At 44.2% G+C, this 27965-nt stretch overlaps 1 protein-coding gene across 1 annotated transcript in view; it reads left to right on the forward strand.

Moving 5' to 3' along the window:
• Window positions 1-5696: 5696 nt before the first annotated feature.
• Window positions 5697-27965, forward strand: part of itga5 (integrin, alpha 5 (fibronectin receptor, alpha polypeptide)) — a 32809-nt gene continuing 10540 nt past the window's right edge. Inside the window, exons 1-18 of the mRNA XM_040152087.1 lie at window positions 5697-6158; window positions 14987-15117; window positions 19079-19179; window positions 19728-19851; window positions 20061-20122; window positions 20213-20258; window positions 20354-20479; window positions 20584-20628; window positions 20888-20931; window positions 21162-21218; window positions 21824-21876; window positions 22064-22272; window positions 22817-23008; window positions 23104-23149; window positions 23667-23780; window positions 25111-25166; window positions 25592-25749; window positions 25999-26136. Of these exons, the coding sequence (XP_040008021.1) occupies window positions 5950-6158; window positions 14987-15117; window positions 19079-19179; window positions 19728-19851; window positions 20061-20122; window positions 20213-20258; window positions 20354-20479; window positions 20584-20628; window positions 20888-20931; window positions 21162-21218; window positions 21824-21876; window positions 22064-22272; window positions 22817-23008; window positions 23104-23149; window positions 23667-23780; window positions 25111-25166; window positions 25592-25749; window positions 25999-26136 (1911 nt within the window). The 5' untranslated portion in view covers window positions 5697-5949. The remainder of the gene's footprint in view (window positions 6159-14986; window positions 15118-19078; window positions 19180-19727; window positions 19852-20060; window positions 20123-20212; window positions 20259-20353; window positions 20480-20583; window positions 20629-20887; window positions 20932-21161; window positions 21219-21823; window positions 21877-22063; window positions 22273-22816; window positions 23009-23103; window positions 23150-23666; window positions 23781-25110; window positions 25167-25591; window positions 25750-25998; window positions 26137-27965) is intronic.

The following is a 27965-nucleotide window of genomic DNA, read 5'->3' on the forward strand; positions in this document are numbered from 1 at the left end:
ATCATGAGATATCATGAGAGTCACAACACAAGTGGAGTAGCTCAAGTCCTTTTTAAAGGGTGGCTTGCCCGGCTCAATCGTACATCTAATACAAATATATATGTGCTTAAAACAGCAGTGGCTGAGTGCCAGCCATGCTCTGTTTGCAACAATAACATCAGGGAGTAAAAATGAAAAAGAAAATGTTTCTATTTTCACTTTGAGTGCAGTTTGTTTTTGACATGGGAAGTCGGGTGCGAATGTTTTCATATACATTGTGTCAAACATGTTTGGCCAAGGGCGGCGGGTGTGGGAACGCAACAACAGCAAAAATTGGAGGGAATGTGTGAATGGTTGCATGTGTGTGTTGTGTGTGTGTATATTTGCGTGTGAAACAATACCCCGAGGCTCTCCAGTGGTCACACAGATTCACTGCCCTCTCCTGCTGTACCCCCAGATACACACATTTTACAGGCACATTCCTTCTCTCCGAGGCCTGGCGGCTGCCCCGCAGCGGCAAAACAGAGGAGGGGGTCAGGGGGCACACCATTACTCTGAGAGACAAATAGGCCATCCAAATAAAACATGACACCCCGAACACGGGACCTGAATGCAAAACTGGACGAGTGGCTGTGCACTCGACTTATTCAATGTCATCTTTCAGCTCAAACATTCCTGTTCACATGTTTTCACTATGAAATGGTTTTGACCTGGTTTGGGAATCAGACCCTCTGCAGTTTATTTGTTGTTCTTTCATCATGATAACCTGCAAGAAATGCCTGGTGTGATCCAGCTCAGAGTGTTACCAGTTTTATGTTTCACTGTTTTCTAATAAGCCCACCTTGTACCATGTTGTGTAGCCGGGTGTTTGCATCTTGTCTTGCTTCGTCAGCCCGGCTACTCGGCCTCAGTGACCTCCCATTAAATGATGTCAAGCATTTTATCCTTCCTCTTAAAAAGTTGTGTTTTTAAGCAAACAAATTCAGTGAGGTATCGCTGAGAGAAAACACTGCATAAAACACAGCGCCGGGTGTAAATGCAGGCAGGTTGGGGTTGCTGTTTGGGGACACTTGTGTGTGTTATGGACTGTAGAATGAGGGTGATGGAGCTGGTAGTGGGGTCGTCCCCCCCCCCCCCCAGCAGCTCGCATACTGCTGCTTTACTGCCCTGCTCCCTCAGACTGATTAGCAGATGTACATAAAAACACAATTGCTCATTTTCAGGAGTTTTGTGGCTGTTTTAACAAGGCAACTAAACAATGGACACTGTTTGGATCATCTTGCTCCCCACACACGTTTTCTCAATTTGTCCGGATTGACAGTAAAAGCCCACAAGAGGAAACCATAACGCAGAAGGGCGGGTGATCTTTGCCTTGTAAGGAGCCTCCAGTATGATTTCTTCGTCTAAAACAACCATATGATTCACTCAGCCACCACGTTGCTAAGAGCTTGTGTTGAAAACAATGGAGAGTCCACTCAGCAACACGGGCCTGCTCAGGACTTCCACCCCTTCATGACAAATCTGTCATCCAGTGTGCAATGCCTCAGACTGGCTGGAGCAATCAGCAACCACCTCACCACCCTTCCTCCTTGTACATGGGGAATGTTACAGAACACAGAGGGGAAACCAAAGTGGATAGGGATTGAGTGTGCATGTATGTGTAGTGTGTTTTTGTGTGCAAGTGTAACAGAGATGCAAAGAGTAGGAACCTGTTCAAACAGGAAGCCCTGGCTGGCTTTTACGTGGGAGGAATTTCCTGTCTGTAAGATGTGTATCGCTGCGTTTTCTACAGTTGAGGAGCGATGGAGAGGGGAAGAAGGAGGAAGGAAGGATGGAAAGTGGTTTCTGTGAGTTTAAAGGGCATTTTAAGACAGGTTCCAGGCTTAAGGTTTAGATCATGAGGAGGTTTGAATGTAAGCCACAGTACCCCATTCTTCTCAAAGACATACATACAGTGTATTGAGAGCTGATCTCTGTGTTTCACAACAGTAGAGCCCTCTGTTCGGAAACCCCATTTTCCATCATTACCCCCAATTTCCTTGCTCAAATAGACTTTTTGTCCAGAGCTAAATGAATCAGAAATCCAATACATATGAAAGGAACGAGCAAACTGCTTGAAGGAACAAATAAAAGTTAGTGACTGGTGACTTGCGTGTGTAAAAGCTGTCAAGTTGCCTGTTGTGGCCTTTATTTGCTGTCGGTTCCCAAGTGGTAAAATGGTGTTTATTCTGCGACTTAAAAGGCTAACGTTTGCCTAATGGCACCCATCAGCGTGTCTCCCCACCCTGCCCCCGTTGAGCCCATCAGTGTCAGCCCGTTGTTTGTGCTACAAAAGAGAAATGAGATGAGGGTGGGGTGGAGGCTGGTTCCTCGGGGATTAAAGATCATTTGAAAGTGGCAGATAGATTTAGTGTTTGTTATCCGAATAGAGTCAGACACGACCTTAACTTTAAAGTTCGGGCGCTGCACTGATTTAGCACTGCACTCCTGTAACACTGTCAGACTCACGATGGACAGTAAAAAAAAAAAAAAGGATCAAAATTGATGCAGCAGAATCAGCTATAACACCTTTGTATTTCCACACATTTTTCTCCCTTGTCAAAATCTGGCAACTACATTACCCACGATGCAACATAACTGACAAAATTTTGTTCAGAGATTTGGGTGTTTTATGCTGGTAGCAGCTAATGTAGCCTCCAGCTGCTAGCCGCAAGCAGAGATGGGGAGTGGTCTACAGAGGTCTGGTAAGCTCACTTCTTTGTAACTCTACACCCCCCGATTTTTTCTTATTTTCAAACTTGTAGTCTTCAGGCGTTGACCAACACTGACTCAAGTGACGTCACTTAGGGCAATTTATCGAACTTTAACTGTTTCCCTCTGGACCCATAAAAGATAAATACAACTTTTTAAACATATGCACATCTAAAATTGGCGGAGTTCCCCTTTAAAGGCTAGCTTGGCAGTTAAAGGAATAGTTTGACATTTTTAGAAAAAATACTTAGTGGCTTTCTTACAGAGAGAACGATCTCCTATCTGCCTGTCTTTCTTCGAGGAGAGAGTTAGCTTAGCTTAGCATAAAGGATGAAAGCAGGGTGAAACAGCTAGCATGGCTCTGTCGAAAGGTGACAAAGTCTGTCTTCCAGCACATTTAGTCCGGCACATAGCCCTAATAAAACCACATCCCGTTTTTTAATTTTATTTTACACTTATGTTTTTGAACGGATTAGACAAACAAGAAATAACGTGTAAATTAAACAGCTTTAGAGGTGCTGGTAGGCAGATTTTGTTACCTTTGATTAGAGCAAGGCTAGCGGTTTTATCCTACGCTAAGCCAACATCGCCTGGCTTCAGCTTCATATTAAACGGAGAAACAGTAGCGTGGTATTGATCCTCTCATCTAACTCGTGGCAAGAAAGTGAATAAGCATGTTTCCCAAAATACTGAACTATTCCTTATAAATATAATTGATGGAAGATGGAAGACAGGTAACAGTAATGTTTCCTTTCATGTGTAGCCAAACCTGTTTAACTGCCATGTTAAAATGTATGATGTGCAAAGCAATGAGTGCGCTCAGTTCACACCTTGATATTCTGAGATTATTGTGGTCTTCTGGTGGAGCTATTAATAATGTGCCCCACTATGTCGGAAAACACATGCTCAGTCACCAAAGACGAAGAGAGTCAATGTATGTGTCTGTATGTGTGTGTGTGTGTGTTTGCATGCAAGTACATAGATATATATGCCTGGCCTTGCAGAAGTGCCAATGTGTCAGGTCTATATTTAAAATAGTTTGCCAGCTGTGTGGAGTCCTGTGAAATGTTCCATAAGTGTTTTGCTACACTTCAGATCTGTTGCCATAGCGGCTGAGTGGTGATGTCAAAGCAGAGGCATTGGGCTAAAACCACACCCCCTTTTTCAACGGAAATCACAGTTGGAGCGAGATGGAAAATACTGTTCAGTTAGCCAGCAGAACAGGCTCTGGCTTCACACACAAAATATGCTTAATGGAACACACTTGTATCCACCGGCTTGTAGGTTGCTACTGGACAACATGCATAGAGACATGCTTGAAGAGGAAGCGGGGACCAAACACTTGAAAGAAATATTTCCCCTGTGTCCTGGCAAATCCTGATCCTCCAAGAGGCCCAGTACTAGACCTGTAGGCGGTCTGATAACATAAGAGCTGTGCTGTACAATTAGGCAGACACCGAAGCAGACAATGACTAAGAGCTGATACCAGGATTATCTCCTCCCAAAGTATTCGCTCACCCCCTCTGAATAACCTCACACGTGAGGCCATGGGAATGTATTTAGGTGACTGTGGCTTCAGACTTTCGGAATATCCAGAAACACGAATAAAAGAGACATGAGCTGAGATAGCTATCGTTTTAATTCATCGGTACGTTTTTGGCAGGTGCAGAAACATTTTTCAATTTCCGAGTTTACATATGCTGTGTGTTCTGAAAGCAGACTCACGACTTCACTGGGAAGGATTGGACTCCAAATCATTTTGATGGCTACATATAATCTGTCTGTCTGTCAACCGCGCCTTGAACTCTGGCTCTCATTCATCTACAATCTCATCCTGAGGACCTAAAAACAGAATGAGACCCATCCAGGATTAGGGCTTTGAACCATCAAGTGCCCCCAACAGCTGTGAACTGCAACCACCCCCCCCCCGACACTCTGGATTACTCCCATCGTTCCACGGTCAGACTCTGCTCCCTGCGTCGGGGCGCTCCAGTCCGGTTATAAATACAAGCAGCACTTGACAGAGAGTTAGTGTTGCTACTGCCACACAGCCAAATTTGGCCCCTGTGTTCAATCCCCGAGGCTTCGAGTGAATCAGCTAAACCAACAGTAACTAATTCCAGCCGGCCTGGATAGGTTTATTAAAGGTCTCATTTCAGTGAGTAGTTGCTTTTCGCAGCCTAACCACTTTCCTCGGTCTCGTGTGACTGAGAGGCAGGAATACAAAATCTTCCCACACCCCCTCAAAAGCACCAGAGGACATCACATCCTCAAATCAGATCAACGCTGTAATTAGATAGAAATACATATGGATCACACATTCAGTTCCAAGGATTTCTGATAAAGGTATAATTAGTGTGGAGTTATACAAATAAGTCACTGCTTTGTTGCGAGGGTGGAAACTATCAAAACTATGAATTCAGAACGACCTTATTTTTATTGGAAACGTTTAGGTTAATGCTATTAATGCTCACAAAGGACACACAAACAGTTTGAATTCCTAACTTATCAGGGAAAACCTCTGAGAGATAAAGAGCCACCAGATTACCGCGCTCTGGACGGCAGAGCTATCTAAATGGCCAACCATATACCGGTAGGCCATGTGGAGTTTCATTGACCTTCCCATCACCTATCAGGCTGCCTTCTCTGACAACCCCCCCCCCCCCTTCAGTCGCGAAAGGTCAAGATAACTGCGAGATAAAATCGAAAAGGAGAATTTTGGGGCCATTGTTCTTTCGGTTAATAAACCAAGCGTTACTGATAAAAACGTCTCAGAACTCAAAAGTGCAAAACTGACCACATTTTTTAACACACTGGTAAAACATATACCCACAGATAAGTTCGTGGATGAGACGAGCCCTCCCGGCAGATTTTTTTTTTTTTTTTTTTCTAGGGAATCACAGGCTCCTCCTCCTCCAAACTTTGTCACGGGTATGGGAACTCCCTGCTTCATGTATCACGATTAGGTGAGCAGAGGAGGCGTGGGCCTTGAGAGAGAGAGAGGCAGGGGAAGAGAGAAAGCGGAGCGAGGAGCGAGGACGCTTGAGAGGAGCTGACGGAGCATTAATGAGATACTGGCCGCCCAGAGTTACGGGGATGCAGTTTTAGCCGTACTTCCCACCACTGCGTTTAGGGCTTGATCAGCGGACTTGAAAGCGCGAAAACTGGGACAGTGTCGCCATTTAAAACAAACTTTAGTGGATTAAGTCATTCTGAAAAATGGGGCTGGAGCGTTTCTGCGTAAAGACGCCGAGGATGGTGGCCCCGCTCGCCCGCTCACTCCTTTGTGTCATCGGGCTGTTACTCTCTTTTTCTCAGCCTGTGTGCGAGGCGTTCAACTTGGACGCGGAGAATCCAGCTGTTTACAGCGGACCTGACGGGAGCTACTTCGGATATGCTGTTGACTTTTATTTGGCTGATTCTGCCAGGTGAGTTTCTTTAGCGCAGAAGTCATGTAATTTTTTACAAATGTGTTAGATTAAAAATAGAAGAAGCGGTTTTCAGCAGCAAGCTCCAACAAAAGTCTAAAACATTTGTATAGAATTTCATCTGGGCCCCTCACGATACCCAGTTATACACAAATATGTTGCGTGCAGCGTGCAAACTTTCCATTGGTCTATATCGGAGTTTTTTTTTTTATGTTTTTTTTTTTTGCCAAACTTAAGGACATTTACAACTCCCCTGTTGAAGTTGCAGAGCAAGTTCCCGAAAAGAACGCAGTGCATTTGCAGGAAGGATTTTTGGGCTCTGACATTAAATCATGGCTTTGAGCGTATACTGTGCCTTTTGGACGCATTCTTTACGCACAGCGCACACGCCCTCGGTGTGCACACAACTAGCCGCAATTGGATATATTCGGAAAATAGCATTTATTTTCTAAATGAATGGGATAATGCCAATATAAAAGAGTGCTGTTTCATAATTTAAAAAAAGGATGAACCCAAAGAAAGAACAGAACAATTTGGAATCGCCCTCAAATCCTAATCTCATTGCCTTTACAAAATGACATTTAATTCTGACCTCTTAATCTGCCCTGGCTTCAAAAGGCCAGAAAAAAAAAAAAAAGCCTGTTAACTGCAACCTTTTGCTGTCACACCTTTTTGGACTGAAATGCTGCTGGTGATTGTGATGCTTCCTGGATCTGTGGGGATGTGGTCCCTGTGACACTCAGCATTCCTCTCTGAGAGATATTGGCATCAATCAGTTTTTGGATTTCAACTCATGCGTGACATGCCTGTGGTTGAGTCTAATACCTCAGGAGTCTGAGGAGAAAATAATGGTGCGGGACATCTTGACTGTCCTGGGAGCATGTGGTCTTTGTATGAACTGGTATACAGCGAAAAAGCATGGCATGGGTTAATTTATTTGGTGAAAGATTTGTATTTGTTGTACCACCCATTCAGAGGATTTTGGTGGACCCAACCCTGTAATTGTAATAATCATTAACAAGAGGGTAATGCAGTCGCAGTCGAGGTTTCTCTCAGACATGATCGGCCCTCCTGGCTGAGTTTGCGTCTGCTGCGCACCAATGGTGTCTCGGCCCACTGTGCAACCAGCCAGCGTGCTGGGATTTGAGAAAAGGCTTTGTGCCGAGTGGGCCGGCAGCAGCTCTAGTTTCCCTGTTTCTCTTCCCCTACTTCCCTGGACGGCAGAGAGACAGACATGGGGAGATATCCTCCCCCTCTTCCCCTGGCCCCCACTGTCTCTTTCAAAGCCTGCTGGTGTTGGTCTTCGTTCCTCTGCCTGAGAAGCAGGGGCTTCAGGAGAGCAGTATGATTTAGTGTGTGAGGCTTATATGCATGGACCCCACTTCTCTCTCCAACATCCCCCTTCTTACTTCCTTCGATGCTGATGTCATTCTGCGGGGCTTTTTAACTCAACTATCCCATAGACCCCCCCCCACTGTCTAGCCTCTCTCCCTATCCTCTCTCTCCGTCCCATTAAGTATGAGACAGAGTAGACGTCATTTTACTGATGACTTAATCTGAACTTTTTTTACACTTATGCAGGAGGAGATGAGACAATGGTTTGTGTGTGCAGAGCACGAATAATGTTCTAAGTGTAGCTTCCTACAACCCAGTGCCCTGTAATTTTCCTGTGGATGATCTGTATTCAGAAGTCAAATGTCAAAGAAAACAAAGTATGATAGAGCAGATTTAAAAGCATGAATCATCTCTTTATCTGCCAACCACATGTATGTGCCACTTTTCATCCACAGTTTCTTGAAATGCGTTTCTGTTATCTGTCGGCTTTGCCATCACATCATCATCGCCCACACTTTGGACACATGCGGAGTGGGGGAGTAGCTGGAATCCAGGGGTGAGGTCAGTTGACGGTTGCACGGGGAGTTTACTCTTGTCAGGATGAGCTGCTGTGGGCCTGGCCCTGACCTCAAGAGTAAAATTAATACTGCTTTTAGAAAAAGTTGTGTACATCACTGCAGTGGTGTGTTAGTGAGAGGAGACTGATGGCAGATGTACATGCAGAGACACGGGAGGAAGAGACTTCTCCCATCCATAAATGCCCCTGTCAGGCCCACAAACACAAAGGCTTACTTTCTCCTACTTTGACAACGAGTTTATATGTGTGGGCCTGTCATGCCCTTCGGCCTGGCGTTATAAAATTAAGTTTGGGCACTGGCAGACGGCCCACCGTGGAAGAATGCCTGAAGACAGTGTCCGTGAACTGTTCCCCTTGTGTGTGTGTATGTTACTCCATGCGGAGAGAAGACAACCTCCTCACAGTCTGTAGTCTCCGTATGTCAGTCGCCACATACACCCTCCTCTGCATCAAGGGAAGGACTTCTAAGGGCTGACTCTCCCCTCAAACTGTTTAAAATCAAACAACAGTAACTGGCTCCGCTTTGACTTTCTCCGGTGCCAGGCAGGGATAAGGGAGTGGATCAAACTGAGATAGAAATGGTCAAAGGTCAGGGGCTGTAAATAATAACAGACCTGGCCTGGAGTGAATGAAACAGCCGCTGATGCCTGTTGAAAAGTGAAGGCAGTGATAGTGATGAAAGGTGCTGGGAAGCTCTTATGTTGGACTTTTGAGGAAACATAGATTTTAAACACCTTTGGACTTTTCTAGCGGCATTGAATGAGATTTTAATTAAAAAAAAAAAAGAAGCTACGTCAGTGTGAAATAATGGATGATCCTCTGATGGAGTTAGTAATATTTTCCAGTCCACGCATGTGTTTCAGTGACATGTCGGTGATGTGAATTAGCTCACAGATGGTTTGGCCATGACGAGCACATGCCAAGGTCAGACGGTCCATGTAGGTCACTCTCCTGGAGTTTACCCTCTCAAACAGGGTTAGAGTTGAACTAATATTGACATTGGACGGGGGTCTCTTTTGGCCACTAAAGCAGCAGTGTTTTCTCTGTGTCTACACCGAGGTCCCTCTCCATATATGATCAGTCTGATTTCTGTTATCATTTTCATTGCCGTCCCTTTCTAGGGATCTTTTTCTAAATCAAACCACTAAGTGTTTGAGCTGCATGAGTGCAGCTTGTATGTCTGGGCTGCCAAGCTTTTCTTCATCCAGGTTCTTGTAGTTGCGTGCAGACAATGGGGCTCTTTGTCTGACAGCAGAAATTGTTGACTGTTTTCCATTGGAGGAGCTTTCAGTATGACTCAATTGTTTTTTAATTTATTGGCCTTTTGAAAATTTGCTTTAATTTTCTGTTGTCAAACTTTGATGCACCCACGATAGTCGGGGCCAGTAGGTTGGGAACATCAGTGTCTGTTGCTGTAAAGGTCGGTCCGGATGAACAGCACTTAGCACAGCCACACTCCAGACTGTCTCAAAAATAAAGTGCCCGTCTAGCTTTTACCGGTCCGTTGCTTAAAAGGTTTTAAAATAATGAGCCTGTGCATGTTTCACTGAAAAAAGATGTCAGTGCGGATGGTTACGATGTGTTTAAAGGGCCCGTAGACCCCGCTGTCACATCTGCTGTATTAGGTTGGGAATGCCCCCAGGACGTAATGTCTACTGTGGAAAGGAGCTGGCCATTGGTGAGGATCGTCCTGACTCATACTTTGCAAGATTTAATCTCTGATTGCCAGCAGGCCTGGTTTGTTTTAACCCCAGGTCGTGAAATGGCTCACAACTATAGTAACTTGATAAAGGCTGTCCTTTATATGGCAATGAGCAAATGACGCCATTCGTCCGCTGGTGCACTAAGAAATCCTACTGGCTGAAATTGTAATTAACATCAGTTCTCATATTTGAGATGGAAATAAGATGTAAACTCTGGCCATTACTATCTGTGAATGCGAGTGTTTGTATGTATGGATGTGTGGGTGCGGCTAGGGTTTGGAGTGCACAGAAAGTGTTTCAACAGCTGCTTCAACCCCCCGCCACCACATTTAATACAACAGCCTCTCTATCCTCAGGTGAGAGGGCCGGACCCCCTGACGTGGGCATTGTGGAGAGGTGTGAACCACCAGCAGTTAAACTCCCTGCAGGAGGATTTTAGGGCAGTTGGAGTGTGAAAGGGAGGGGGTGGTGGTGGGCAGCAGTTTGGTATAAGAGAGAGCATAGGCTAGACCACTAGTCATTCTGATGTGTTGCATTAGTAGGAATGTTTACATTTTTTCACTTGCCACTTGTGAAATGCTTTTTGTAGTGAAATGACAGGGTTGGCGGTTTTGACAAAAAAGCTGCTGGTTTTCACAAGTTAACTGTAAAAACACCCACAAGTATGGTATAATCCAGTTACAGAATGATTGTTTCTTGCTGAAACGTTGGAAGTAAAAGCACTAATTGCTAAATCAGCTTGGTGTCAATTTGCTAATTCAGTTACTCGACTAGTAAGTCCCAAACCCAGCTGTAGAGTAGCATAAAATTGTCAAGTCTAAACTTTAGTTTTGAATTGCTTTCGGATGTCCACACGTTTTTCCTGGTTTAACATTGTTTGGCTAACTAGAGCGGCAGCACTTGTAATTTGCAGGCCACCTGTTGCCCAACACTATTTTCCTTTTGAAGAGACTTGAGGAAATTGTTTTGTGGTCATTGTGAGATTAGATCCATGACAAATCGGACTGTTTATCTGATCAACACTGGTCGGTCCGGTTTCAAATCTCAGTGGATCCTTCTCAAATTCATCCTGGCATGTGGAAAGGTCTATAAATTTTTTGTAAAAGACGTGACTTGCGCCAGGCCTGCAGCGCGACAGAGAGATCCAGTACCATCTGACCATTAACAAAAAAATGTGGCTTCAGCTCAGCACAGTAGACTCTCTGTAGTCAGCACACGCCATCCCAGCAGGCACTGCTACTCTCATCATCTTCAGGCTCCTGGACAGCAGCACTGAGAACCGGTGTATGTTGTGTGTGTGTGTGTGTGTGTGTGTGAGTAGACAATCGTCCATATGGCAGCCGTAAGGAATCAAACAGCTTCTGTCTGGCCTTGGCTCTGAGAGTACGTGGGACTGTTCATGTGGCTCCATGTGGTCTAGAACAAGTCATCACATACTCCTTGTGCTTCTCATTTCTGTCATTCAGCTGATCTCACTCTTAAGTGCCCACGCAGGCTTTGAAAAGTCAGTATTGCTGCCGAAGGATGACATCATCCTACAGCATCAATTAGTCTTGAATTTGTTGTCAGTGATCCAGGTGCCATTTAACTTTGTTGGTGAAGTGATTTTTTTGGATTCAAAGGGGAAGAGACGTCCTTTGCCGTGTTGTGGCATGCTCCATTTTTTCGTCTGCAGGAATGAGAGCAGTGAAGGTCAAGAGCTGCCTCTGGCTCAGATCAGGTCACTGCATCTGAGTTCCTTTACTGATATGGAGCCACTCCAATGTTTAAGCATGTGTTGATAGCTCGGTGTAAATTCATGGGTCAGTGTACATGTTTTACTTAGGTGTTGCTGAGGTTTGAAGCCCCCCCCCACACACACACACGTTCCCTTTGCGCCTGTGCCATATCGTTCATTGAGCCGTGTTTATGACTGCAGATGGTGACTGTAGCACATATGTGAATGCAATTTCTTCCCCTCTCTCTATCTTAAAGCAGTTATAATAGTGTTCATGTGACATCAGCTTTTGCAGCTGGGTGGAAGACAATTAAATGTGGGTGGTGGTGGGGGTGCTTGGGCTGAACGGGAGGAGGTAACAGAGGAATTTGCCCTCTGACAGGCTACTTCTTTAACCTCATCATAAATTGTATTAGCCATGGCCTCTCACGATAGTGTCACATCAGCAAGTTCCAGCACTCTGTATCACCCCTAATTTCTTAAGCCCACATCTTGTTTGCATGCTTTGAATTATGATGTGGTGAAAGATTTTTTTATAGAGTGTCCTCTGATTGCTTGAGCTTCAAATGAGACAAATCCATTCCTCATTTGCAGCAAAGCTGCTGTTTACACATTCCTCACTTGCAGCCCAAATCAGTTACTGTAGTTTAATTAATGCTTAATTGTCGGCCGGGTGCTGGAAGGTCATTAGTGGCTGCTTTACGGCAGCTGGTGGGGTTGACTATGCTAGACGTGGTGAAGCCGCTAATTCTTTTCATACGCTTACTCCCCCACTGAGGAGATCGCTCAAGTCTCTCTCTCGTGAAATGGATTCGTCATTTGTCCCTAGCAACATGAAAACCGACGAATGGCCGAGTGGAGATCGGTTTAATTCTCCCGTAGCCAAAACATCTCAGTGAGCAGAGTAACTTGTCTGAGAGAATCAAAAGTGACTTTTCATTGCTTTTCAGATGCACACTGAGCTACATCTGTCAGCATGGGTTTCCTTTTGCCTGTTGTGATCTCTATTAAGCGTGTGATGGTGCTGCTTTCACTCCCACTATCAACAGTCTTTTGTCTAGACTCCCTCAATTCAGTGTGGCCTGAAGACAGCCTGATGAGCATGTCTGTCCTTCAACTGAACAGCTGAGGATTTCTCTCCCCCTACTAATTACATATATTTGCATACCCACTCCTCGAGCGTCGACTTGTATAAAGGAATTTGATATGCAGCACTCAGCCAACTGCAGCCAAAGCTTCATTAAATGCTAATGATACAAAAGCTCTGCCTTTTCAGTGCATAGCTAGCAGATAAGGACAAGGGGTGGGGAAATGCCAGCTAGAACTAGACTGATCCTGGCTGGATAGAGACCCATTAAATGCTAATTCTTCCTCATTTACAGCACTTTCAGATTACTATCAATTCATGTTTGTGTATGATTGTGTATCTGCACATCTTGCATGTATCTGTGTAAGGTAGTGAAAACTTGCCTCAACTGCCAGCTTGCTGATTAAAGCATGATCTGCTTGTTTTGTTATTTCCTTTATTTTTTCCTTTTGAAAAGCAGCCACGTCCAACTATGGCTGGACTCTGTTCAGATCTGATTCAACAAAAGATGCTGTGCCTTCCAATTTCTGGTCCTTGTTATTGTGTACATGTTCCTCTGGTGGTGTTGTTTATTGCATACATGTGCTTGTCCTCAGATTATTTCTAAAAGGTTTTTGCCATAGAAACACCCGCTGAATTCTGCTTCTCTGTCTGCTCAAAAAAATTTCCAGGAGAGTTTGCCTGACACGTGGGTAATTCTTCTTCAGTTTATTTTTAAAAAATTATTTTAATATATAATATAATATATAATATATTATAATATATTTGGAGGGCTTGTAGGTCACAGGCGTGCTGACTTGTAGATGAGTGCCAAATTATTCTGCTAGGTTTAAATATTTACTGACCGCTTGGATATTTGTGCGGGAAAGTTCAGAGACAGCAAGAAGGGGGTCCTCAGCTGTCTCACTGAGAGAATCCCTAAATAGGAAGCCTCTGTTTTGTTTAGATTATTGTACAGGTGGAGCTCTGCTGCTCTACTGGTATATTCCTGCGTCTGCATATGTGGTCTGAAATAAAAGGGGGACACTGTTTCTTGCTCTCCAAGTCAGGCTGGTTTGTTTCTTTTTCTCTCTTCCAACACAAACCGTGAGTTTCTGCTCCACATTTGGCATTATACTGTATCTCTTCTGAGGTACTGAGACCACAGTAATAGTTTAATATTAAACTCATACCCTCTGCTCTGTGGCCTTCCCTTTGTTCTCCCACAGTTGTGTGTTTTGTCAAAACCATAGACGCTGAAATGACGTGAAAACTTTGTACTGACCACCAACACACCCTGGCCCACTTCTGTTAGATTCTTTCCATAAACCATCTCATAACGTTTTGTCATCCGAGGTAATAGATAGGTTCAGTGGGATTAATTATCGTGGATTACAAGACCTTGGAATATTACATGGTGTAACTGCTGCTTGACTCATGCTGGCTCTTTCGTCTTCCTTGGGACCCTGCTGAGTAGTTACCCTTGGGGGCAGGATGCTAAGTTTAGCCAAAATGTAAACCTTCGTGCACTATTGGAAGATCTGGTGCAGGAAAGGGCGTAATCTTCCTGTTTTGGAACCCCCTAGACACTGTCTGGTCTTAATGGTCCCATGTCCTCTTTACCCACATCAGTGCCAGCAACTGTCTGTGATGCTTGTCAGGTCAAGTGGGGCCAGAATGAGGTAATGGATAAACCATCCACTTCAGAGACATTATCTACTGGGGGATTTTTTGTTTTTTGCCAACTTAACAATGCCCGAACCTCGGATTTCTACGTTAATGTATCACCATTCTCTACCTTCTCTTCTTCTCTTTCATCTCTGAAGTACATGCTACACGTTTTCAGTCTTGGACGCACCTGTAGCCTCACTGATTCTTTCTATGTCTGCTGAAGTGGTTTGCTGCCTTTCCCGTAGCTGTACAGTGTAGCTCCAAGGACATGGATCTCTAGTGTGACAGCTGTAGAAACAAGAGTGTGACTCCACTTAGCCTGTCTGCTTTCTTGTTTTCCTATTGAATGTGCCCCTCAGGGGTGCATGTGTGACCGTGTGAGAGTTTCTCCTTGTGTGTTTGACTGCACACAAGTGGAGCGAGTGTGTCTGTGAACATCACGTGCACTCATGTCATAGAAGCACTTTCTCCAGGGTGTATGGGATTATGTAAAATGGTGCTGCAACCTGTTAAAATGTTTTGCTTCTGAGTCAGAATACAGCTCGCTAAGTGGTAAAATGTGCGCACCGCATCATGTTTAAAGCTGTTGAGTGGGAGGTCTGGAATGCAATTTTTAATTGAAGCCAGGCTAAGAGCTAAAAACTTTAGGAATGGTTTGATTAAGAGATTCAGGCTTATAAGAGCTGGGTTATAGGTTTGGTAAACTTGTAAACATTTGATTTACAGCATGTTGTCTCTTTTTATGTCTCTCCTTCACAGTGCAAGTGTGGTGATAGGAGCTCCCAAAGCCAACACAAGGCAGGTCAATGTTACAGAGGGAGGTTCTGTATTCTACTGTCCATGGAGCCTCAGCCAATCGGATTGTCACACCATCGAGTTTGATACTGAAGGTAAGCCTTACGTTCGACCCCCAGACGCAGTGAGCATTCATGTGGTGTTGGGAAACTCTGACATCTGGGGCTTTTTAATCCAGCTGCCAAAGAATATTGTATTCATCTATAGTATTTAGTTAAGGAGAAATTACAAACAAATGCTTTCTCTGTCATTTTTAATTGTGTAATCTAACTGATACGGCCCTGATGTGGTCTTATTGCCTGGTTGTTTGAGAGGTTAAGAAACTGAAGATGGTGTTTATACTATCTTAAAATGAGTAATCTCTGTTGCTGCTCTGTGCACCTTTTGAAGCCATCAGAGCATTTCCTTTCTGCTCCTATTGTCAGCAGCAGCTCTGGATCAGGCGTCAGTGTTCCACTCCACTGAACTGTTGTTGGCTACATTGGTTCCTGGACTCGAGATGATCCTTTCTTCCTGTTTGTGTCCTCATTTTGGGGAAGAAGAGGATAATGGGGTGTTGACGAGATTTTTTGAAGGATACTCCTTCCTTCCTCCAGGCCGTGTTTGTGTTGCCTTGCCCCAGGAGCTATAGTGAGATAAGCAACTAATAAACAAATAGGTCAGACAAAGAAATGTCCGGTTGGTATGAAAGGTGAAGCAGACACCGCTGGTCTTGTCAACAAGTTGAGTCAGATTGAGTCAGATTTAGGTAAAGCAGTTTCGGAGAACACGAGGAAGTGCGTGAGTTTGTCTAATGAACGGATTCATATTTCAGTGTGTTGAGAAAGCATCTGTCAGCCTGTTTTGAACAATGGAGCCATGGAGAAATGAGGAAAGGGACAATCAAAGGAAAAAGACTGTGTAGTTACTAGCTTTTAAATTGATCATGCCCTGAAAACACACACTCGCATACACATACACACAAACACAAAAAGGATGACAAGACATTTACCGTGGCACTTTTGGCTTCTCTCCTGCGAAATCAAAGCTTAACATTGTGGGACAACTTTATTTACTTTCCATAATGTGCAATTGGGGGAAATATTCCGCAGAGTGTTTCACAAGCCTGGTTTAACAACATTGTTTTATTGGACACTGCTGCTTTGTACCTTTTGTTCTGCTATCTTTGCACTATTTTCCTTGCAACATAAAATGTGCGCATCCTGGGGTGCTGGCTGGAGGTCACAGGGAGTGATGTCATGCGCAAGCAGCAAGGCCTCATGGTGAAGGTTAGTCCCCTGGGTTGTCGGAGAGGGTCCATCACATTTTTTAAGGAGCTTTGAAAGAGCTGATTAGAGTGCCAGAGCCAGTTCCGACATCTGGACCATGGCAGAGCCGCTGTACAGTGGAGGAACATTCAATACACGGACATCTGCATGCGAATGTGCCTTTGCCAAACAGCTGTTACATGGATGACATTTACTCCTGCAGTTATTTTACTGTAGCTGTGACTGTTTTCTTTGCCAATCCTGATAGTAAAGGCTAGAGCAACAAAAATGACATTTAGTTAGGATGTTGGCAGTTAGATTTTTTCAATTTTAAAAACTTTTCCCACTTTGAATCCTTGAGTAAATGAGTACCTCTACATTATATTTAACTCCCACTACAATATTGGTACCTAGTATATTCCTAAAACAAAGTGGTGTCATAGGTCTTGCTGTCTCTTGGTGTGTTTGAGCTCTGACCCAGAGGCCACAGACCCTCTTAATTAGGCTAACTAATTGGGTCAAAGTGGCCAGAGGCCCCCTCCCATCCACTTCCTCTTCCATTGAGATAAGAGCCTGTCTATGGATCCGAGAGGAGGAGAGGGTAGCAAGGGCAGTAGGGAGGGTGTGAGAGGGGCACATACAGGATGGGAGGGAGGGAGGGAGGGAGGGTAGGGGCCCAGAGGTAGAGAAGGAGGAAAGAGGGAGAAACCAGACCCCTGTTCCTCCGCTCTGTCCCCCTCTGTTCTGCTGCTGTCAGTACTCCCACAGGGGCAGCTGATGTGATGAGTGAATTTAGCCATTTGTCTTCTACCCCACTTACACACACAAAAATACACACACACTCACAATAAGAGGTTCTAGCCCCACTAATGGCTGTCCTCTCACACACAGTTCAAAGGCAAGAGTAAGTCTAAGGACGCAGTCCAGACCCCCGCACTCCTCTGCTGGTCCCACGGGAAACTGGGCTGGGCACTGTGTCACATCAGCACACTGTGCTAAACGGCCTCCCAAGGGGACTTTGGTCAGATGACACGTTACTGTGGCCTGTCTCTGGGTTTCCCCCGTCTCCCCTCTGAATGTCCTCCGTCTTAATCTGAGAGTATTTCACGTGACTCCAGCTGGCTGCTTTCAGTCGCCTCGCAGACAACAAACAAAACTTTTCATCACCCATTATACTGATACAGAGCTAATGCAAGAGCTAGTGCTGCCATGTGAAAACTTTACTTAGCTTCTTTAGGTGGTTTTTTAATGTACTTCCTCTATTTTATATGGTGAGATACCAGATCGTAGTTGTGCAATATGAATCATGGGGACTTTTCTGCTGCCACTCTTTGTTGCCTTGGTAACATGACTCAAACCAACAGAGTCACTGTTGAGCTTCTACCTTTCCCTGTTGGCTTTGCAGTGGCCTTATCCAAACAAAGACCCCTGAGTTAGGAAAATATTAAGAAGGTGTATGCTTTAAGAAAAAGTAGCATGCTGCTGAGGTAGATAAGTTAAAGTAACAAGCTTGTAAGGAGCTGACTGAAGTGCTGGTTATGTTATTACTTGTTATGTTATATACTTCTCTTCGCAAAAGGACTTCTGAACACTTAACACACTGGGGGCAGGGCCGACTGCTGTTGGACCATGATGAATGACTTTAGCAGGAAAGCTAAAGTCATTCAAAGAAAAAATGGAGATTAAGCAGAAATACATTTGGGTTATTAAAAAACTATAATCTCTCAGCTTTCCATCTTGGGCGAGGGGAGGCAGCGCTCCCTGAAAGCAAAGGGAGAGAAAGGGTTGTGTAGACATAGAGACTTGGGCGAGATAGAGTAAGAAAAATGAATAGGAAGATGGAGATAATATTGAAAATGAAAACAGAGCAAGAGAGAGAGAAGTATGTGCCTAAACAGAGATGACTGGAAGGTTGCTATGAGGAAGCCCGGGCCAGAGTGTGTATGTTTTCCTTGGACCCCAACCCCTTCGCTGTTTCCACAAAGACACGGAGCAGCCCTTCACCCCCAGCGTCAGGCTGCCTAGTTGGCTGGGAAGAGAGACCAGGGGCGGACCAGCATGAATAGGGAGGCCTGACACACAGCCTGCTTACTTCACATCCACATAGGTCATGATCTCTTACAGTATCTATCAGTCCTCAGTCCCCGAGAGATGCTACCCTGCTCTTTTCTAGCACGCCTGTGTTTTGACAAAGTCTAGAGGGGAAATGTGTCCGAGGACTGCAAAGGGTTGGGTGGAGTGGTTCCTAAGAGATGCTTGGACTGCTCAATGCCTCATGTTTGCCCTTCCCTCATAGATGTCAGCTGATATACTGAAATGGCAGCCTTCAGTGTATGAACTACATAGTGGTGATGTGACTTCCATGCCAAATCAGATTGATGGATTTCATTCTCCATTGCGGCACAGATGTAACATCTGTCTTCCAATAAAGTTGTGTTTAAACGTGACTCCCCAGACCATCTGTCATGTCACCTGCTGCTGTCAAAGTGTTGAAGGGGGAGATCAGTGTTATTGGCCAGGTGGCCAGGCAGACTAAAGGGTCAATGAGGTTAAGTTAGGCCAGTCCAAACCCAGCCAAGCTAAGAAAACTACTATCTCCTTAACAGTGGCCATGTAGCAAATACCATTATTTTCAAGTTCTCACTCACTCTCTCTCTCACTCTGATAATTTTTGCTAACTGGAGTCTTAAAGCCCTCTGCCAAATGTCCAGATGTTACCAAGGGCTTGGGAGGGAGTGGAAGGCAGAATTAGGATTGATGTTTTATCATAGCTATATCACTCAGTGTCATTTTCTTGTGTTTTTCCCAGGAGATCGCACCGTTTCAATCAATGACACAGAACACCAGGGCGATTTCAAGTCCCACCAATGGTTCGGCGCCACCGTGCGCTCCCACGGTGACACAATTCTGGTAAGGTGACTTTCTCAGAGAGGATTTTGGGGGTGGGGCAGTGAAGGACTAGAGTTTCAGCTTTGTTCCACACCGCTGGTGCTCTCCACTGTTATGATTGGGACTTTCATTGAAGCCTGCTCTGGTCACATGGCCGTGAGAAACTCTCTACTTGAAGAGATGTCTTACTCTGACGTCAGGGTGAATGTGTATGTTTGTCTCTCAGATTACTGTCCATTAAGTTGTTGTTGTTCAGGTCCAATTTTCACATCCAGTCTCAGCACACCATAAAGAAATGTTTGGTGCCCCCCCATGACATCAAAGTTGAACTGTCTGTTGTTTCGTCTGATAGTACAGGTTGTGACCTGGGTTGAGTTACGTGGTTACCCTGCTCCAGATGTACCACTGACCTCAGCCTGGGTCTCCTCCTGAGTTCACCAGGGAGTTTTTGCAACTGGAAAAACATCTCCCACCTAAAAGCTCACCCCATTCATCACCACATCTCCTCCCTCCCCCTTTCCTCCCCGCCAATCCCCATCCTTCTCCACCTCCTTGTCTCTGCACCCCAGGCTTGCGCCCCTCTCTACTCTTGGCGGACTGAAAAAGACATCCCCCGATCAGACGCTACAGGAACCTGCTACCTCTCCGTCCACAATTTCACCAAATTTGTGGAGTACGCTCCCTGCCGCACAGGTAACTGTCACCTCTCCTCAAATGTGACAGTGACATATCTTGCCTTAATATGACAGCTTTACTCTATGTGGTAGTTAGATGAGGGAAAATTCTTTAGCCATGATTTTGACTGAATATTACTTGTCAATGCAGTGTAATGGATGACATGGCATACTTACATGAAATCGCATGAAATTCATGACGCATCGCTCCATTCTTATGTTTTTCAGAGATCAGTGATGCGGAGGGACAAGGATACTGTCAGGGAGGATTCAGCGCTGATTTCACAAGGGTAAGAACTATGTTCCTGTCAGCAAACCACAGATGCCTCTGATAATCTTTTCTTTTTTCATTTTAGTAATTCACAGGATTTATCTTTCAGGATGGCAAAGTGGTATTGGGAGGGCCAGGCAGCTACTTTTGGCAAGGTATGTAGGACATACCAAACAACCATGTGAAAATCAGGAAGCTGGAGCCTCAGATGTATTTTCAATGCCGTTTTTTCTCTTTGGTTTTACTTTAGGTCAGGTGATCTCCGCAGCTAAGGAGGACATTATCAAAGCATACTACCCAGGCTATTTTGTGCAGTCTGTGGAGGGCCAGATCCAGACCAAGCAGGTCCAGGCTAAACATGATGACAGCTACCAAGGTAAGAGAGACTGGTTAAAACTTAGTCCTTTTATGATAAATGCACATTAACACATACCCTCACTTGTTTGCCAGGCTAATCTCTGTACTTCTGTTCTTCTACAGGCTACTCTGTTGCTGTTGGGGAATTCAGTGGTGATCAGGTAGAAGGTAAGTCCATGAAATAGGCTATGTACCCACATGGCCCATGTTAAGTGAGGAGTAAAGAAAGAAAAAAAACATAAGGGCAGCTACATAGCAATGCAACTATTACAGCTGAAGTGAACATGAACTGAAGTCAACTACAATATTTTACATGATTGCTGAGCTGGAAATATCATCAATACTGGAATTCTCTTATCCTCTTGCTGGGTTTGACTCGATAGATTTTCCCTCCTAAATCTGTGCTTCATCTCTGTGCACCTCTCAGATTTTGTGGCTGGTGTTCCAAAGGGGCTCATGCTTTATGGTTCGGTAAGGAAGCTCAATTATCACTCTCATTTTGGCTTTTCATGTTGGTCCTTTTAGAATAGGCGACCTGGGCTTTAGACTTGGGACAGATACAGAAAAGTAAAAGGAAGAAAACAGCCTTACTGATAAGGCTGTCTTAGTGATTATTCTTGCAGTGAATTACATACCAGAAACTGTGCTTATATTAGAACCTATAAAAAGATGTTCATCATATGTGGCTGTTGTGGCTGCAGGTGTCTGTTCTGAATGGTACAGATCTGAAGACCATGATTAACTACACTGGCGAGCAGGTGAGTCCAAGAACTCCTTACTTCAACCCTCTACAGAAATCTCCTTCACGCTCCACTTCCTCAGTGTTTTCATTGGTCAGCTCCTCATGAGATCTCTTAATTTGTTGAGTCAGTGTAAGCAAAAATAATTTCCTTTGCAGAATTCTCTTTACTAGATTTTGGTCCCTTTCGTGGTTTGCTGTAAAGCTCAGTTATTGAGGGGAAAGTGCAGTGGCAATTTGTGCAAATGGTTCTGGGAATAGAAAAAGCACTGAGCTTGTTTAAACAGTGATGATTGACTCAGCTGAATAAATAAAATCACAAGTGAATTTGCTTACACTCTGGCAATTCACACTGCCTCCACAGTGTCCGTGCTTTTTACAGTGAGGGTAATGACAGACATACAGAAAATGAGACAGAACTGGAATAGACACAGCACTAAACTGGGCCTAACCTGTAAAACCCATCAAGCCTTTATGGTTCCTTCGAAGCTTTATTCTAGAAATCCAGAAAGCAAGTCTTAAGATTGCAGTAGAATGAGTGTTTAAGCCGAATCGTTATGTTGTTAATGCCTTTTGACAATGACATTTCATCGGCCAGAGTCATGGAAACACGTTTGTTTACAGATGGGATCATATTTTGGCTATGCGGTGGCGACGACTGACATCAACAGTGATGGGTGAGTGTTCCCTGTCTGGTTTTCTCACCCTCTCTGTCTGGCCCTGTGTCTGCCTTTCTTTCCTGCTAAACAGTTAGCTGGCAGAATCTAGATTGGATGCCACCGACAAATCATTACAGCTGGAACCTCAGGCGTCAATGTGTCTGAGCTTAAATGAGTTTGTCTGTGCTTCCTTTGTTGTCTGCAGGATGGCTGACCTGCTGGTTGGTGCTCCCATGTTCATGGTCCGGGGCTCTGATAGCCGCCTGGAAGAGATGGGCCGGGTCTATGTTTACCTACAGCGTGGCCCCCTGAACCTGGAGCTAAGCGTACCTCACCTCACAGGCACCCAGGCATTCGGGAGATTTGGCAGCACCATTGCACCATTGGGAGATCTGAACCTGGATGGTTTCAATGGTAAGAATGGGGATTGTAGCAAAGGGACATGGAATTTCTGAAATAAATCTAGTGAGCATCGTGATGCATTTGCTTCTACTTCTTAACTGCATGAATGTGAAATTTACATAATATTCATACCATTTTAATCATAGAGTAAGTAGAAATAGTCTCATTGCTTGAATTCAAGTTCTTTAAATTACAGTTCTCAAAAGTGCAAATTAAATAATGAAGTAGTAAACAAAGACAAAGAAGTAATCTTAAATGGCACTGAGTAATCTTTCCCATTTCATTCTAGTCTGATTATTGTGACTTTTGAAGGTGTGTTTGGCTAACTATCCTACCCAGACAAACCATTTTTTACTGAAAGGAAATGGTTGCCATTATAATAACAGCTACCTCTTATGTTACCCTTTGCCTTTTTCACTAGGCTACTGTGGCTACAGTTTAACTTGATTTTGGCAGAAATGGAATGAAATTTTCATTATTTAAAGCCACAAGGTAAACAAAACAAAAAAACATGCTAAATAATCTAATACTTTCCTGACCTTTTGCTCTTTGGCAGACGTGGCTATTAGCTGTCCATTTGGAGGGGAGGATTGGCAGGGACTGGTCTACATCTATAATGGATACTCAGAAGGACTCAGGGAAAAGCCATCTCAGGTGATCACTGGCCAGTGGGCCGCTGGGACTGTTCCTGCCAGTTTTGGATTTGCCCTCAGAGGTGCTAAGGACCTGGACATGAACGGATACCCAGGTGAGTGAGGCTAGAAGTACCGTATGTAATGACCATCATTAACCTTTTGACTTTTTTTTAGTATATTTTCTAACTCTGTTCCTTTATGTTCTCAGATCTCATTGTCGGTGCTTTTGGTGTTAATAAAGCAGTTCTCTATAGGTATGTTGTTTTTTAATATATGCTGTATGTAATCATTCAGTCTATTCTTTTAAAGGAATAGTTCGTCATTGTAGGAAATATGCTTATTTGCTTTTTTGCTGAAAAAATTCAATATTCAATATATAAAGACAGGAAACAGGGGGGAACAGCTACCCTGGCTCTGTCCAAAGGTAAAAAATCCACCTACAAGCATTTTCTAAAGATCACTATAATTTACATATTATATCTTGTTATTTTAATCTGTATAAAAACACAGGTTTTAGAGTTGTTGGTAGGTAGATTCTTTTTACCTTTGGACAGAGCTGGTTAGCTATTTCACTCTGTTTCTATACTAAGCTAAGCTAACCATCTCCTTAACAGTCACATATAAGAGTGGTATCGGTCTTCTCATCTAACTCACAGGAAGCGAATTAGCATGTTTCCCCAAAATGTCACACTATTCCTGTAAGGATGGAAAAGCGGAAAATTACTCTTTGATGACTAAGTCTTCAATCCACATCCTTTTCATTACCCACAGATCGCGCCCAATAGTTAACACCAGTGCCTCTCTGACGGTTTACCCCACCATGATCAACCCTGAAGAGAAGAACTGCATGGTCACCAGTGGAAACGCCAGCATCCCTGTTTCCTGGTGAGTGTTCAGCTTGCCCAGTACCAACATTCGGTTTCCTGTGACACTGCTTCAGTCTTGCTGTCCTGGTATCTGTTTGACCCAACAGCAAAAAAGATGGGGCCCATTTACCCCATACATAAACACTTCTATCCTGGCAGGAAGTTCTGATAAGGAATATCCTTTCCCTCAGCAGTCACGGTATTAATTTGTACCGCTGCTCTTATCTGGCCTATTTTCAAAATGTCTCCATATCACACTGTTTCTGTTGAGGAGCGGAGAAATAACATGCTGAATAGCAGCATTGTTAGCCGGTTTTGGCCTCCTCCAAATGTGCGCAGTATTCGGTTCCAGAAAAAGGGAGAGGAAACAGACGATGGTTGCTCACTGCCCAACATGGTTGACACTGTGCTCCCCCCCCCCCATGTCCTGATCCATAAAGGAAACTCTTGTATACACATGTGTCTTGATTACGCTACGTTGCCTGGTGATGAGGAGTTTTTTTGGTGGGGGTGAAAGAGAGCAGAAGGAATAATGGGAGGGAGTGTGGAAGGGGAGGGGCTGGAAGGTTTTTTGCAGTTGCTTTGAATGAGATATTGTTTGGTGGTGGAACACAGCTGGGAAACATCAGGACACGTAGACTCTGTGAGCTTGCACACACAGCCATGCAGAAACAGGCAGACACAGGAGCATATACAAGAAGTTATTACTACTACTCGAAAGGAATTCTTGTATTCTCTGTGTCTTTCTGTCTCATTTTTCACTTTTCTTCCCTTTCCTGTGATTTTTTTTTTTTTTTTTTTTTAATTTACAGCACACTCCTGCTTTTGCTTTCTCACTTCTTTCAGTTTTTACTCTTTGTGTCTACTAGTAAAAGGAGTCTGAGTTTCAGGGTTGCAGACTTTTCAACAGTGTTGTATGGCTGATGTCATGGGAGAGAACTACGGGCTTATATAGACAGCCATTGACTGGTCAGCACTGAAACCCGAGTCGCTGCCAAATTTCACCCTTCTTAACTCTGCTATTCCTTTTTATGTGTGTGTGTGTGTGTGGGGGGGGACATTGAGACGCACAGATTTATCAGCCTGGCTGGCGAAAGCAGTCAGATGCCAGTATGTCTCCAAGCATTTGGCATTTTTTTCATATTATTCATTGTATTCCCATTACACTCCATGTCTTGTAATGTGAACCATGTAAGGAGCTGACACAAGTCAAGTGGAGCACGAGAGAAAGTGAAAGAACAAGTGAGGGCAAGTGAGGTGTCTTGTGTGTACAATATGTTTATACTGAATCTCTGCCATAGATGAATATGCTTCCCTCATCATGTCCTTGTCCGTTCTGTCCAAAACAGTGTCAACCTGAATTTCTGCATATCTGCTGAAGGGAAGCACCTACCAGACATCCTAGGTGAGCCAATTTTCCACATCTGCACTTTATTACAAGTAAGAAAACTGTCAAATAACCACCACTGGTAATGGTTTAAATCCAAAACAGTCTGTAGGTTAAAGTGTTTTGGCAGGTGATGCAGCTTTTTGGATTTTGTTATGACAAAAATGGGCGTTCAGTGTGCCAAATACCTTCTGTGATCCACCTTTAAGATCAAACCTCGTCTTTGCCCAATCCTTTTCCCTATCAACCCCTAGTTATTACCTCGAATCAGTCTTTCCTCTATACAGAAGTGTTCCCTGTGCCATTATTTTTTAGTTACATTGACTACATTGTGTGTGCTTCAGAGGATTTATTGGATGTCTTTTTTAAAAGTTGTCATTACACGAGTCAAGAACATTTATCATGCCATGAATGCTCATTTATGTGTGTGTTATGTGTTCCAGATTTCCATGTGGAGGTTCAGCTTGATAGTCATAAGCACAAGCAGAAAGGTGCAGTGAAGAGGGCTCTGTTCTTGGATTCCCAGCAGCCCTTGCTCCAGAGGAGTGTGAGGGTTCGCCATGGCGAGCGCGTGTGCAACCACACAAAGATCTACCTGAGGGTATGCCCCCTCGCTCACTAATAAAAAAAACTCTAAGACTGTGATCATACATCCTGTGACCGAGCCTTTATAAAAGTCATAATAAAATAAACCAGCAAAAAAGTGAAGAAAAGCAGGTTTTCTAAAAAAAAAATGTTATGGTTATTTTATGATCTTAGGTAGTCCTGGGACATTTTTGCACAACAGACTCTCACTTTTTGTACAAACTACATGTTACAAAAACCCTGGTATGTGTTTATGTGACTGCAGGATGAGAAGGAATTCAGGGATAAACTCTCCTCCATTTATGTGGCCGTGAACTTCAGCTTGGATCCAAAGGCTGCAGCTGACTCCCACGGCCTGCGGCCCATCCTCAACTATCAGACCACCAGTGTGATTGAGCAGAAGGTACATTGATGTGCGCTACACTTCTTCGATCTTATATCAGGCATATATGGTGGAGGATTGTTCCCTAATAATGTACATGTGGTTCTTTGAATGCTTAGACTTATGCTCTCTGAGCTGACCTGATAAGAATATCCACCACACTGAGTAATCTCTTTTCCTATTACTGGCCAGCTACTTGCTCACTCCCTCCTGTCCCTGATGAAAGAGTGAGTCTGTTCTAATTTCTAAACTACTCTGATGGGAAGAGGTCCAAAGTGTCTAAAGCTGTATCTAAGACGAAAATTTGAGGCATATGTAAAGTGGAGTGTTTCCCTGTCCCAACAGGAATAGCTCTCAGCCTGCTTGTCTTGGTAACAGTATAAAGTTGCGTTGTCTGTGAAGATTCTCAGTCATCCAGGTCATGGTATTCTGTAAGTGCTACGCGAAGGCAACTGGACTTGCTTGAACTTCAAGCAAGTCCAGTTCGCGTAGCACTTACAGGACATAGGTGAGTTGTTCCGGCGCTGCAGAGACAGACAGTTGGTAGATATTTCAGGGTGGGGCACAGCCGGGCTATTTGCCCATCTGGTCGAAATCTTCCGGCATTTAGCCAGTTTTCCTCTGGCAGTGATTAGAGCTGGCTCAACTTGTGGGCATCCTTTCAGCTGTGGCACAGCATGCACCATTTGTGAGCGCAGCAACGGGGACCAGCTTAGAGCATTTGGGGAGTGGCGATCAGCTTAGTTTTATCTCCCTCTCTGTCTCTATTTCTCTCTCTGTCCTGGTGTGTTTCTGTCTTTTTCCTGTTGGATCATGACTAAACCCTGTCACTGAAGTCCTCCCTAGATATCAAAGCTCTTGGGCCTCCAACAGATGTGGTCTATTGCTGAACCAAGACCTTGAGACGAGCCTGAGCTAAAATATCAACCTTAAACCTTTTTTGCCAAGCACCCAAAGAGGGCAAACTTGATCTGTATATGTGTATGTGTAAAATAGGAGTGGAAGTAGTGTTGGGCTGCCAACATATTTCATTAATCTTGCCTTAGACCCTGTGTATGTAACAGTGTATAAACAGTGAAGGGTGACTATTATACCACAGCCTTGGCCTTGATCAGACACATGATGCCGTATTGATTTCCACCAATGCTTTGAGAATATGTGGCAGGCCATGTAACATTTCATTGACTCTGCCAAGTTCTTACTCTCTTCAAGCTGCAGTGAGAGTGAAAGATGGCTGATGTGCTTGACACAGTCTCACTCTCTCTCAACTTAACATGTTCCACATGTTTCTATGAAGAACTGTGGCGTTATGATGTTCTATTAATTATCATCATTCCCAGAGCCTGTGTGAAGAGATACATTTGTCCAAAACCAGAAAGGATCCCAGTTGTTGTCACCTATTTAGAACTTGGAAATTGCTGAAACTGTGCATCATTGGCCTCATTGTTCTTATAATAATAACATCTGACCAAATGCGAGTGACTTTGATTAATGGACACACTCATATTGCCAAGGTAGCGTTTTGATTTGATTGCCTCATGCTTGCCCTCATTATGTCACATGTTGATGACAGTGTTGTTGTTGTAACTACTGTGATGGGCCTACAAACGTTGTTTTCCTGCCCCGCGCAGACGTATGGACCAGGGTGAACATGTGGCCAAGTTAGCATGGTGGTTACCTTGGTGGCCACAATTATAGCCCCTGGATGGTGTAATGACAAGGGGGGCGCTTGGCTCTCTCTAATCTCCTCCTCCATTTCTATTTATTATCCTCATCGTCATGAGCATCATCACACTGTCGCTGTTGCAGCGAGATGCAATTTAGCAATCCACAGGGCTTTCCCTGCTGCT

Source organism: Xiphias gladius, chromosome 18 (genome assembly GCF_016859285.1).
Source record: "Xiphias gladius isolate SHS-SW01 ecotype Sanya breed wild chromosome 18, ASM1685928v1, whole genome shotgun sequence".
Classification (NCBI taxonomy): Eukaryota; Metazoa; Chordata; class Actinopteri; order Istiophoriformes; family Xiphiidae; genus Xiphias; species Xiphias gladius.